At 63.7% G+C, this 13,044-nt stretch overlaps 2 protein-coding genes across 4 annotated transcripts in view; one reads left to right on the forward strand and one right to left on the reverse strand.

Moving 5' to 3' along the window:
* Positions 1 to 5,360, forward strand: part of LOC105998600 (CD151 antigen) — a 29,624-nt gene extending 24,264 nt beyond the window's left edge. For 2 of the 3 annotated variants that reach the window (XM_013033370.1, XM_013033372.1), the window contains exons 2-7: positions 2,602 to 2,793; positions 3,356 to 3,430; positions 4,015 to 4,116; positions 4,235 to 4,366; positions 4,442 to 4,525; positions 4,972 to 5,360. In XM_013033370.1, the coding sequence (XP_012888824.1) occupies positions 2,602 to 2,793; positions 3,356 to 3,430; positions 4,015 to 4,116; positions 4,235 to 4,366; positions 4,442 to 4,525; positions 4,972 to 5,040 (654 nt within the window). In that variant the 3' untranslated portion in view covers positions 5,041 to 5,360. The remainder of the gene's footprint in view (positions 1 to 2,601; positions 2,794 to 3,355; positions 3,431 to 4,014; positions 4,117 to 4,234; positions 4,367 to 4,441; positions 4,526 to 4,971) is intronic. The other variant, XM_013033371.1, reaches the window with a different exon arrangement.
* An 829-nt stretch (positions 5,361 to 6,189) lies between these two features.
* The window catches only part of Chid1 (chitinase domain containing 1), a gene marked incomplete at its 5' end in the record, with an annotated part of 18,497 nt that continues 11,642 nt past the window's right edge, over positions 6,190 to 13,044 (reverse strand). The window contains 5 exons of the mRNA XM_013033352.1: positions 6,190 to 6,372; positions 6,552 to 6,594; positions 6,763 to 6,843; positions 10,448 to 10,603; positions 11,278 to 11,379. Coding sequence (XP_012888806.1) covers positions 6,274 to 6,372; positions 6,552 to 6,594; positions 6,763 to 6,843; positions 10,448 to 10,603; positions 11,278 to 11,379 — 481 coding nt within the window. The remainder of the gene's footprint in view (positions 6,373 to 6,551; positions 6,595 to 6,762; positions 6,844 to 10,447; positions 10,604 to 11,277; positions 11,380 to 13,044) is intronic.

Genomic DNA, 13,044 nt, shown 5'->3' on the forward strand with positions numbered 1-13,044 from the left:
CACTGGGGTGAGGGAGGATGGAGGGAGCACTGATGTGAGGGAGGATGGAGGGAGCACTGGGGTGAGGGAGGATGGAGGGGGCACTGGGGTGAGGGGGGATGGAGGGAGCACTGATGTGAGGGAGGATGGAGGGGAGCACTGGGGTGAGGGAGGGTGGAGGGGAGCACTGGGGTGAGGGAGGATGGAGGGGAGCACCGGGGTGAGGAGCTGCCCCGGGGAACTGTTGCTTTTCCAGAGAGCTGGGGTGCAGTGGGTGTTGGGGAGCAGTTCTGATCAGCTTGGCCTCTGGCTCTTCTGAGTGGACACACACACCTTTTTTTCCCCCAGTCCTGGGGCTTGAACTCTGGGCCTGGGCGCTGTCCCTGAGCTTCTTTTGCTCAAGGCTAGCGCTCTTCCACTTGAGCCACAGTGCCACTTGTGGCTTTTTCTGTGTATGTGCTCCTGAGGAACTGAACTCAGGGCTTCATGCGTGCTAGACAAGCACTTGACCATGAAGCCACACCCCCAGCCCTGTATTCCATTTTGAAGTGGGCAAACTCACTCTGCTGAGCAGCCAGCACGCAGGCTCAGAGGCTGAGGGACACAGCCCTCCCTCCCCCAGGAGCCCAGCCCTCCCCGGCTGCGCCCTGAGCTTTGCAGCTTGAAGGGTAGGGGCAGAGGGTGGCCGGCACCCACCTTGGTGGTCTGGATACCTGTCCGCTGATGAGTGCCAGGCACCACATGGCTCATGGCATCTACCACCGAGCCTGAGGCCAACTAAAAGGGCAAGGAGGAAGAGGCCGGAGGCCGTGGCCCCCACAGGGCAAATGTCACACGGGGGAAGGGGAGAGGGCGCTGTCCAGAGTGGGGGCTGAGGCTGAGTGCAGGCTGGAGATCAGCCACAGGTGTAGGGTGAGGGCCAGGGAGTGGACGCACCCCACCCCGCCCCTGCCCAGGCCCCCTCGCCCCCTCCAGGCTGCTGCTGACTTCTCTGATTGCCGTGTGGCCCCGGGGAGGGGAGGGCGGTGGTGGGCATGGAGGCTCAGGGGCTGGGGAGCACTCCGGGTGCGCGAGGTCCAGGGACTCAGCCCTTGAGTTCTGCCTTTTGAGTCTGAGTCTGATGGGCCATGTTCTCTTGAGCCTGAGGCTGTAATTTTCCTGCCAAAATGTCTTAAAAGCTGCAAGTGTAAACAGTTTCAAAACTACAGGTATGGTGAATTTACGTAGCACAGGTGTGCATTTCATCCACACACCACGAGTGTGGCATTTCCTGGGAGAGTGTGCATTGTAGGGTGTGCTGGCTCCCATGTGCCCCTGCCGGCGATGGTGCGCCCCTGCCGGCGACGGTGCTGCCAGGGGGACAGGTCATCTGGGTGGTGGGGGGGATGGGTCGCCTGGGGGGGATGGGTCGTCTGGGGGGGGGACAGGTCTGGGTGGCTGGGGGGGACGGGCCGTCTGGGTGGGGGGGAGGGTCGGGCTGTCTGGGTGGGGGGAGGCCGTCTGGGTGGTGGGGGGGGACGGGTCATCTGGGTAGTGGGGGGGGACAGGTCTGGGTGGCTGGGGGGGACGGGCCGTCTGGGTGGGGGGGGAGGCCTGCCTCAGGGACTGTCCCCTGCTGGCCCTCTGGACGCAGGTGTGTCCCCAGTCCTGTGGAGCCAGCTGTTTTGCCCAGCTGTGCTGGTGGCCTCTGGTGACGTTTCTCTGGAGCCTCTCCTGGGCGTGGACCTGTCCTTGCCGCTGTGACTGCGGGGGCTGGGCGGGCGTCCCCGGGGAATGCCCCAGCTCTCAGGCGTGGGTGTGGGGGGTGGCCTGCCTCCCTCCTCCCTGGCCCTGTGGCTGTGACCCAGCCCCAGTGTCTCCTGTAGCTCCACCGTGGGGGCCCCACCAGGAACGCTGAGGTCAGTCCCATGCCAGGACCCCAAACCTGGCCCAAAGTAGGGGACCAATGCCTCTTCTGCACCGGGTCATCAGCACCTTCCAGCCTTTTCCTGTGTCTGGCCGCCTGTCCTTCCCCGAGTCCAGCCGCTCTCTGTGCCCCTTGCTCTCCGGGCACGGAACATGACTTCTCCCTTTTCACCCTCAGTGACCAAGACCCAAGTCGGTGGTCCACGGACCGGCTGAGCAGCCTGGTGTCCTGAGACTGGCTGTTCTATCAGGCAGGCCCAGCCTGAGCCCAGTGTCCCCCCCCCCCCCCGTGGTCTTTGTGAGGAGCTGTGCAGTGGAGCAGGTGCTCAGTGGCAGCCGAGGCTCCCCCTGCTCAGGTAGCACCGGCCAGGCCCACGGGGGCTGTCTGAGCTGTGGGGTGCTGCTGGCTTCACTCCCTGGCATTGGAGTCTAGAGCAGGTGGGCCCAGCCCCCAGCCTCCATGGTTGGCCCAGGCCTAGGGCGGCTCAGGGGGCCGCAGACTGGACAAGACTCGTCCCTACCCGTAGCGTGCGGCCGGGTGGCTGCTTCCTGCCCAGAGCCCATCACGACAGGCAGAGGAGGGGGGGGGAGAGCGGAGGCCCTGGGCGGCTGAGGGGGTCAGCGGGACCCACGGCGGCCCCCAAGGTGGACAGCGTGGCCCAAGGCGCGGCTGGCTGAGTCTCGTCCGCTCCCCTCCTGTGGGCGCTGTGTTTCCAGCTCGGAGGCTGCGGCGTCCTGGGCGTTGGCATCTGGCTGGCCGCCACCCAGGGGAACTTCGCCACGCTGTCGTCTTCCTTCCCGTCCTTGTCGGCCGCCAACCTGCTCATCATCACCGGCACCTTCGTCATGGCCATCGGCTTCGTGGGCTGCGTGGGGGCTCTCAAGGAGAACAAGTGCCTGCTGCTCACCGTGAGTGTCGCGTCCCCCCCAGGCGTCCAGCGCAGACCGCGAGGTCGGGCCTGCAGTGCGTTCCCCCCCCCCGGCGTCCAGCGCAGACCGCAAGGCCGCGTCCCCCCCGGGCGTCCAGCGCAGACCGCGAGGCCGCGTCCCCCCCCGGGCGTCCAGTGCAGACCGCGAGGTCGGGCCTGTAGTGTGTCCCCCTCCCCCCGCGTCCATCACAGACAGCAAGGCCGTGTCCCCCCTGGGCGTCCAGCGCAGACCGCGAGGCCGGGCAAGGGCTCCTGGATGACCCTCGTTGCTGTGGAGCTCCCTGTGGGGCTCTGGTCTGAGGAACCCACCATGGCGACCGCTCAGGTCTCCCAGCCCTGGCACAGGCCCCTTCTGCGCCCCTCAGGGAAGCATTTGGACCCCCGCTGGCCGCTGGCAGGCCGTGTGTGCGATCCGTTTCAAAGGTTCTGAGTAGAGGGGAAGGTGGAGCAGGGGAGGGCAGAGGCGGCCCCGTCGGGGCAGGCCCGGGGGGCGTCCCTGAGGTCCCCGCTGCCGGTCCTCTGACCGCCTGTCCTCCCTGCAGTTCTTCGTGCTGTTGCTGCTGGTGCTGCTTCTGGAGACCACCATTGCTGTGCTCTTCTTTGCCTACACGGACAAGGTAGGGCTGCCGGGCGCTTGGGCCCCCCTCTACGCACCCGCAGCCACCGGAGGCCAGGCCTGGGTGGTGGCTCCTTCCTCCTGCTCACTCAGGCCCACCCCGAAGCCTTCCTTCTGGCAGGGGTATTAAGTGGGTGTTAGTAATAAGTACGTGGTGTCTCCAGCATCTTGGAACGCCACACTGCGCCCAACTGGGCACCTCTGCCTCCAGTCCCCTCCCCTCCCCCCGTTTCTAGCAGATGCCTCACTGAGCCAGTGTCCTGTTGCCGAGCCCCTCGGAGTCCAGTCCCCTGTCCGGGCCTGCTCCACGCTCTCTGTGGAGCACTGCTGGAGGCCGCCCCGAAGCCAGCCTCCTCCCCAGGTCCCGGACTCCTTTACCGGAGCACGGCCCTGGAGACCAAGGTCTGGGGTGATGTTCACATCCGCACAGCACAGACTTGCTGCTGTGGTCAGTACTTGAGCCTCGGTGCCTTGTACCTGTGACCCCAGTCAGGAGCCTCCACCTGGCGTGGAAGGTTGGCATGGGTTTGGATGGGTCCCTGGATGGCACCCACCGGGGCCCGGCTGACCCTGCTGCAACCTCAGATCGACAGGTATGCCCAGCAAGACCTGAAAAAGGGCCTCCACCTGTACGGCACCCAGGGCAACGTGGGCCTCACCAACGCTTGGAGCATCATCCAGACGGACGTGAGGCCCTGGGGGTGGGGTGGGGGGGAGTGCCTGCCTGGGGGGCCGGGGCGGGACTGGGGGGCCACGGCAGGCCCCGCCTCTCTAGCCTCAGCCTAGGTCCTTTTTGCCTGCCCAGTTCCGCTGCTGTGGCGTCTCCAACTACACGGACTGGTTTGAAGTGTACAACGCCACGCGGGTGCCCGACTCCTGCTGCCTGGAGTTCAGCGACCGCTGTGGGCTGCACGCACCGGGCACCTGGTGGAAGGCGGTGAGCGGGCGCCCGGCCTGGCGGGGGGTGGGGGGCAGGAGGCGCCGGCTGAGCCGCTCCCCCGCTCTCCTGCAGCCGTGCTACGAGACCGTGAAGGCCTGGCTCCAGGAGAACCTGCTGGCCGTGGGCGTCTTTGGACTGTGCACCGCCCTGGTGCAGGTGCGCAGCAGGGGGCCTGAGGCTTCTGGGTCTAGGGAGCCACGGAAAAGGGCGGGCTGAGGAGGGGGCACGGGTCAGTCCACTGGGTGAGGTCAGAGGTCACCCGTGGCACAGCACCGCCTGGGCAGAGCGCAGGCGCAGCCCAGCCCCGGGCGCCCTGGTCCCCGCTCCCCCACCAGCGCCACAGCCTCTGTAGCCGTTCCGAGTGTCCGCAGTGGGGAAGCTGGTGCCCGGGGTGAGCGCAGGATCCGCGGCTACCGCAGGCACAGGGCTCCCCAGGACCTCAGATCAGACGGGACCCAGAGGCACAGAGCAGGTCTTGAGGCTGCTGTGTGGTGCCGCGGCCAGCGGGGCTCACGGGGCCCTGCTGCAATGGGCCTGGCTGGTGGTGGCAGGGGCCCTGGGCTGGGCTGAGGCTTCCTGCTGAGCCCCTTGTGTCTCTGCAGATTTTGGGCCTGACCTTCGCCATGACCATGTACTGTCAGGTGGTGAAGGCGGACACCTACTGTGCGTAGTCCACAGCCACCCGCCCCTCTCTGCCGAAGGACACTGCCACCAAGGAAATGACTGCCTCCGGCCCGCCGTGCCTGGGCTTGGAGACCTCAGAGCCCCGTCCCAGATCCAGTGGTTTGGCCTCAGTGACCACAGGGGAGAAAGTGGCCGGCTGCTGCCCACGGCACCTGTCATCCAGAGCCGGGTTCCTGCGGGGTGGGGACACAGGCAGCGAGCAGTCCCCAGCGCCCGGGGTGCCTCCTGGAGGCCCTCACTGGCCATGGTGCTCCGGCGGCCCCAACATCCACATTCCAGGTGCATTTTAATAAAGTGCACGAGCAGCGCTCGTGTCTTGCTGCACGTGTGTCGCCTGGAGAGCTGCCTTCTCCAGCAGGGGGGAGGGGGGGGCGATGACTGTCAATAGCCCCAGGACACAGCAGACGTTGGGGGCGGCCCTGGCCTGGGGAGGCTGAGGGAGTCTGGCCCGCCTCCCCCTCCTAACCGGTCCTGAGGCCCCAGCAGGCTCGGCAGTGCTCCACTCCTGACTACCTGGCCGCCCTTGCCCCTCACAGGACAGCCTGGAGAAACGGTTAACACGTATGACCTGGATCTGGACGGTGCCCTTGTCACCAGGGGTGGGGGCTCAGGTTGGGTGAGCACCCCCCAGGAGTCCAGGCCAGCGAGGTCCCAGGACGGGAGCCCGGGCGGGGATGGGCCAGCCCCATCAGGTCCCCTTTCTCCCAGGCTCAGCCTGCTGGTCACTGCCTGTGGCGGCCGCTGGAGCCCTGGTGTCCACCCTGGGGGCTGCACCTTCATGGCCCCAGTCCTTCCAGGCCCTGCCCCACAGCCTCTGAGCAGACTGGACCAGAGTGTTATGAAAGTGGGGTTCACAGCCGCGAGCCCAGGCCAGGCCCCATGGGGACACCACCCGCGGAGACCTTGCTGTGAGGACAGAAAAGCGTCCAGTTCCTAGGTGTACACAGATCTCTTCATTGGCTCAGGTGTTGCCAACCAGCCCAGGCCTCCAGGAGCAGCTGGGAGGCCTGAGCTCCGAGTGGCGCCCGGTGGAGTAGGGGCCATGGGTCCTGCCCACAGCAGGCAGGCAAGACGGGGTCCGGATTTCCATCTCAGGACTCCGGTGCACGCCCCCTCCCCCGGCCACAGCAGACACGTCACAGCAAATGGCAGCTCTGTATTTCACCAGTCATTCCGTGGCTTAGAAAAGTCCATCCGTGTCCATGTGAGGCCTGCCCAGCCTAAAGCAGGTCGTAGAAATAGTCCAGACCTTGGCCCAGCTCCCAGATGGAGACCCCAACGCCCAGCTCCCAGGCCAGCTCCAGCCGCATCTGCAGAGACTGTGGGCACAGACAGAGGGGTGGGCCCGGAGGTCTCCCCAGCAGCACACCCGAGTTGGGCTGCAGGCTGACTCGCACGGCCGAGGGCACAGGCTGTGGTGCAGCACGCTGACACCTGGCCTGACCCACACCACTGCCCGCGCCCCAGCGCCCCGGCCAGCACCCCGCGATGCACGTACCTTCAGAGTTGGGTAGAACACCAGGTGCCTCCCGCCGCGGCTCCTGCGGGGTAAGGGGGCGGTCTTAGCACGGGCCAGGCTCGGCGGGACGCAGGGGGCGGGCTCCCACCGCGATGGGGGCTCTGGACCCAGGCCCTGCAGTCCCCCACACCCGCACTCCCCCGGGGACCTGCTGCCACGGCTTGGAGAGCTGTGTGCACACATCACTCACTTCTTGTACTCGAAGAAGTGCTCTGCCGCCTGGCTGTGCCACACCATGCGGGGCTTGTGGTCCTTCAGCATCTGGATATACCTGGGGAGGCCGGGGGGTGGGTGTGGGGTGGGCTGGGCCCTGGGCCGGGGCTGCAGCCACCCCTGCACGTGGGGCAGAGTGGGGACCCACAGGACCAGCCAAGGGGGGCCAGGGAGCTATTCGTTTTTCACTCAAGGCTAGAGCTCTACCACGTGAGCCACAGCTCCACTTCTGGCTTTTTGTGGCTAACTGGAGATAAAGTCGTATGGACTTTACTGTTCAGGCCTGCTTTGACCCACAATGCTCAGATGTCAGCCTCCTGACAGGCGTGCTGAAGTCACCATCAGTGCCCAGCAAGAAATGGGGAATACTATGATACAATAATTATGTTGTCCTTCGAAGAATCGCAAGGGGGTAACAAGGTCGGCAAGAATGTACTCACTACCTTACTAATGCGACGCCTCTGTACATCACCTTGACAATTAAAAAGAGAAGAATCGCAAGATCTCACCTAGACCTGCCACAAACCTAGAGCCTCAGCGGCCAAGAGGGCATCCTGTGTATTTCCACGAGGACATGGAGCCTCACTCCGCAAAGACCTGTTTGGAAACCTCGTGGCTTTGGAAAGCTCAAGAAGAAAAGCAGGATGTGTGGGTAAGTGGAGCGCGTGGCCTAGAACTGGGGGACCCACCGAGGCTAGAGGCAGGGACAGATAACAAATCTGCCCGACTCACACTCCCAGAGTAAATCCACAGTGAGACCTCCAGCCCCCCTCCCCCAGCCCGCCACACGGCCCACAGAAGCCCTGGACCTAAGCTACAGTCCTCGAAACACCGGCTGAAGGACAGTCCTGACCCTTCCTGGCCGTGCTGCATCCAAAGGGTCTCCTCCATCCAACAGGCCTGGGGCCCACTGTGGAGCCACAGCCCGGCACAATGGCAAGACAGGCCAGAGCTGGGCTGGGGATGCATCTCCACAGCCGGACCACCCAGGGCCAGCTCTACACTCAGTCCGGTGGGCGCCCCGGTCACGTCAGGACTGCTGGCTCAGCCATGGGACGTTTTCCTCCTTGGGTCTGATGAGTAGGTTTTCCCAGAAGGTTTGGGGCAACACATGGGGAGGAAGGTGGAACAGGAGCGCAGTGGGAAGGGGGTGGGGGCCGCCCTGGGCCTCCCTGCCGCGGCTGATCTCAGGGTGGGAATCAATGGTCGCCAGGTGGAAGCTGTGCATTTGGCAACAGGACTGACTAGAAAGGCAGGCCACCTGGCCCCACTGGCCGGCCAACCCTCCTGGGTGCTCAGCACTGCCGTCTGTGGGAAGCGTCTGCCTGTGTTTGCAGGGCCGGGCTTCATCACGCAAGTCAGCAATGGCTCCTCACCAGGAGTGATTTTCCAGGCTGGCAGCGGGGCTGCGGGGCGGCAGCCCAGGGGGCCCACCAGGCCCCCACATGGAGGCCCAGTCACCAGCCGAGAGCGGGGACCATGGTGGACACCTGAGGCTCCTGCCAGAAAATTCCGAGGTCCGGTCCAAAACACTTGGGCCATGGGAAGACAGGGCTGTGTGGGGCTGAGCCTTGCAGTGGCCGCTCTCCGGCGTGGCCTGGGGGGCCCACCGGCAGAGCCGCATGGTGGGGGAGGGCAGAGAGCCCCCACTGGACTTGTGGCCCCTGGGCTGCAACACAGCTCCCAGACTTTTTTTCCCCCAGTCCTGGCTTGAACTCAGGCCTGGGCGCTGTCCCTGAGCATCTTGTGCTCAATGCTGGCGCTCTACCACATCAGCCACAGCACCACTTCCGGCCTTTTCTGTGTATGTGGTGCTAAGGAATCAAACACAGGCCCTCATGCATGCGAGGCCAGCACTCTACCACTGAGCCCCCTTCCCAGCCCCCTGCCAGGCGGCTTTGAAGGCAGAACTCCAGGGGCCAGCCGGAGCTCTAGATTGCACTGTGCAGACCACACCCTGGGCAGGATCAGATGGCCTGGCTCTGGGCTCCAACACAACGTGAGCCAGCCACCTGCCCACCCCAGGGTCTTGGCTGTGTGTATGGCTGGCAGATGGCAGAGCCACGGATGTCCTTCGACCCCCAGGAGGGTCTCGGGTCCAGCACTGGAGGCTGAGGCGGGCGTGAGAGACACTGCCAGGGCTCTTGCTAGCACAGTGGGTGTGTCTGGGCCTCAGAGAAGTCAAAGGGCCAGGCCTTGCTAAGATAGCAAGGGTTTGGTAAGGCCCTGGGTTCAGAGGGAGAGCAAGAAGCACACAGAGACACAAGAATCATCACCCATGGACAGAGGGAAAAGACACCATCTGCCCACATGCAGCCGAAGAGAGGCATCAGGAGCCAGCCCTTCCAGCCATCTAGACTGAATGAACACGGCTAACTTCAGTGTGTGCGGTGGCCGTGATGTCCTAAGAGGTGAGTGCAGAGGTCAGAACACTAAGATGAGAGACAGCAAACAGCTCAGACCTAGCAATGAGCATGACGCGAGGCTGGGCGATATGGACAGAGGAGAAGGGCTGGAGGCAGGTGAGGCACTAACTGAGCAACTCCAGGAAAGAAACACAACCAAGGTGAAGCGGTCAGACTAGCATAGTCACATGACCAGAGATGCTGCAGACCCTGGAGGAGAAAAACACTGGCAACAGAAGAGGAGGGGCCGTTCTAGCCAGTCTCACCTGCTGACCTGAGGAACCTGAAGCCTTGTCATACCAGCCCAGCACATGCTGCCCAGCTCCTGCACACACAAGCCAATGGGGCCCAGCTCCCATCCACCCCAAGCCAATGGGGCCCAGCTCCCATCCACCCCAAGCCAATGCTGCCCAGCTCCCATCCACCCCAAGCCAATGGGGCCCAGCTCCCATCCACCCCAAGCCAATGGGGCCCAGCTCCCATCCACCCCAAGCCAATGGGGCCCAGCTCCCATCCACCCCAAGCCAATGGGGCCCAGCTCCCATCCACCCCAAGCCAATGGGGCCCAGCTCCCATCCACCCCAAGCCAATGGGGCCCAGCTCCCATCCACCCCAAGCCAATGGGGCCCAGCTCCCATCCACACCCAAGCCAATGGGGCCCAGCTCCCATCCACCCCAAGCCAATGGGGCCCAGCTCCTGCACACACAAGCCAATGGGGCCCAGCTTCCATCCAACCCAAGCCAATGCTGCCCAGCTCCCATCCACCCCAAGCCAATGGGGCCCAGCTCCCATCCACCCCAAGCCAATGGGGCCCAGCTCCCATCCATACCCAAGACAATGGGGCCCAGCTTGCGGGGCACCGTGGATCACGCCTGTCATCCTAGTTACTCAAGAGGCTGAGATCTGAGGATTGCAGTTCAAAGCCAGCCTGGACAGGAAAGTCCATGAGACTCTTATCTCCAACGCCCAGCTTCCACACCTCCCAAGCCAATGGGGTCCTGCTTCTGTGCACATTCCCAATGGCAGGACAACTATTCCCAGAGACAGCGCCTCGGGCGGTGCTTTGGGGGGGGGCGGGGGGGGGCCTGAAGCAGGACAGAGGCTCCCACCCAGTCCCTAACTCTGACTGCACAACCTGTAAGTCCAGGGAGACCAGCCCACCCTCTCCACTTGCAGCTCTCCCTCTCCTGGGAGTGACAGCCCCTCAGCACCCATTACTGGAGGTCCTGTGAACTTGCTCCGAGGGCCCCGCTCACCTGGCCCCGATGACAGGCTCACGGGCGTCCTTGGAGGTTGCATAGTCCATGCCGTACAAGTTTAGCCCCAGCAGGATTTTGCTTCGCCACTGGGACTTGGGGTCCAGGACTTGGACACAGGCTCGAACCCACGAGAGTGGGGCATTAGGACCAGGCCTGCAGGGGCAGCGGGGGTGGGGGTGGGGATCCAGGAGGAGGAGGAAGCCCTGTGCCTGACAAACTCAGTCCTCCAGGACACCCACCACGGCCATTCTCCCTCTGTGACAAAAGGCAGGAGGAACCAGCAGCAACCCATCACCAGGGTGGCACTGGTAAGTAGGCCTGGGCCCAGGCAGGGGCAGGGGCAGAGCCTCCCCACCCCAGGCCCGCCGGGGGGCCTGAGGCACAGGGAAGGTCCTGGCTGGCAGATTCACAGTCCTCCCCAAAGGCCCAGAGACACAACTAAGGTTCTGACAATAGGGCTCTGCCCCAGGCGGCCCCTCCCCACTGACCATGCCTCCCACTGACCACGCCCCCCACTGACCACACCCCCACTGACCATGCCCCCACTGACCACCCCTCCCCACTGACCACGCCCCCACTGACCACCCCTCCCCACTGACCACGCCCCCACTGACCACCCCTCCCCACTGACCATGCCCCCCCTGACCACCCCTCCCCACTGACCACCCCTCCTGATCCTGAGCCCAGGGCAGGCACAGCACCACCAGGCAGTAGCCAGGCCCAGAGAAGGTGGCTGCCTGTCTATGCTGAACCCCAGAGCCCATAGGCAGGAGGGCGTCTGCTCTGAGGCCCGCGAGTGGGCCTGCAGCCCACAAGCCCACACTCACTGCTGAGACGTGGAGTAGTCATAGGTCATGAGGCTGAAGCCGTCCAGCACGGGGGCCAGCTGTCCAAACTCCTTGTGTGTGAACATGCCCAGCTGGTCAGTCCTGCAGAAGGCAAACACGTCCCCCTGAGCCTCCTGGACCCTCCCTGCTCTCAGCCCCATCAGTCCCGGGAGCATGCCGCCAGAGGGCACACGAGGGCCAGGCCAGCCTGGCCAGGGCCCAGATGCCCACAGGCCACGTCTTTCCCCATCTCACGCCTTCACTCAGCCCGACCCTGGAGCCTTTGCTCCTCAGGGGGGGCAGGCCGAGACCCAGGGAGTCCCACTGAGGACGTAGGTCTGGCCACCCCAGCCAGACCTGCTCGCGTCCCTCCAGAAGGCCATGGCTTGATCACAGCCTGCTGGAGCCTTTCAGGCCTCACCCTTCTACACTCCAGGAAGAGCTTCCATCGCTCCCCAGCCAGGCCCTGCTTTCCAGGATTCCCTGACTCCCAGAGGAAGTCGGGGGCCACGGCTGAGAGCTGGGGGTGACTCCTCTTAGTCTCATCCTGTGTGACTGGTGTCCCAGCGGCATTTGGCCACTGACACCCTCCTTGGGAATTGTCAGCTGCAGGGGGGTGGGGGGGGCTAGACAGGGAGAGAAATGTGGAGAGGGGACTCCCTGGGGTGGGAAGCCAGCTAGCTGATGGCCAGAGCTCAAGTCAGGTGCACAGGGACTGGAAGAGCGGGGTGGGGGAGACATGGGGCCTTGTTTACCTCATAATAAACAAGGCCTTCCAGGTGCTGTGCGTGCGTGCATGCCTGTGCTCGTTCTGGTCCTGGGGCTTGAACTCAGACCTGTGTGTTCCTGAGCTTTTTTGCTCAAGGCTAGCACTCTAGCCACAGGTCTACTTCCAGCTTTTTGGTGGTTAATAATAGATGAGTCTTATGGACCTTCCTCAGATCTCAGCCCCCTGGGCAGCTGGGATGACAGGTGTGCGCCTGTAAACTTCCTTTTAAACCTCCCTCCCTCCCTTCTTTCTTTCCCTGGTTTTGGCAGACAGGGGCTTGAACTCAGGGCCTGGGCACTGTACCTGAGCTTTTTAGCTCAAGGCTAGCACTCTACCACTTTGAGCCACAGCACTACTTTTGCTTTTCTAGTGGTTAATTGGAGATAAGAGTCTCTTGGACTTTCCCGCCCAGGCTGGCTTCAAATAGCAATCTTCAGACCTCAGCCTCCGAGTAGCTAGGATTACTGGTGTGAGTTACCAGTGCCCAGCTGTTTTAAAGCTTTCTTATTTTACAGTAGATCTGAAACAAGATAGCGATGTGTGCTAGTTCTGGGTTAGTGTGGACAGGGTGTTTTCTATAGTGATTTTGACTCCTGGCTGCCTTGTCCCATGCTAGGATTCCGTATCTCCCTGCAAGCAGGCTGTGGGTCTGCAAGAGCACAGCGTGGCTGTCGCTGAGTCTGCCCACCTCAGCCCAGGGGCACGTCCAGCCACGCCCACTAATGTCACTCCAGAGAGCGGAGGACTGCAGGGTTAACTAGACACAGAGGCATCTTTCTAGAACCCTATGCAGGCGGCTCAATAGCTATTTGCACACTGGACTGTTTGGATGCTCTGGGAAGTCAGCCGACACTGGGCAGCATTTAGGACTCCCACTCCAATGGGGGGATGTGCCCCCCCCGCCCGTGTGTGCGCCACGCCCCGCCCTGCCCCCCATCCCTGCCCTGTCCTCCCGCCCCCACCCCAGGTCTCTCTTCACAGCATGGGTCAGAGCTTTT

The sequence above is a fragment of the Dipodomys ordii genome, unplaced genomic scaffold (genome assembly GCF_000151885.1).
Source record: "Dipodomys ordii isolate 6190 unplaced genomic scaffold, Dord_2.0 Scaffold166, whole genome shotgun sequence".
Lineage (NCBI taxonomy): Eukaryota > Metazoa > Chordata > Mammalia > Rodentia > Heteromyidae > Dipodomys > Dipodomys ordii.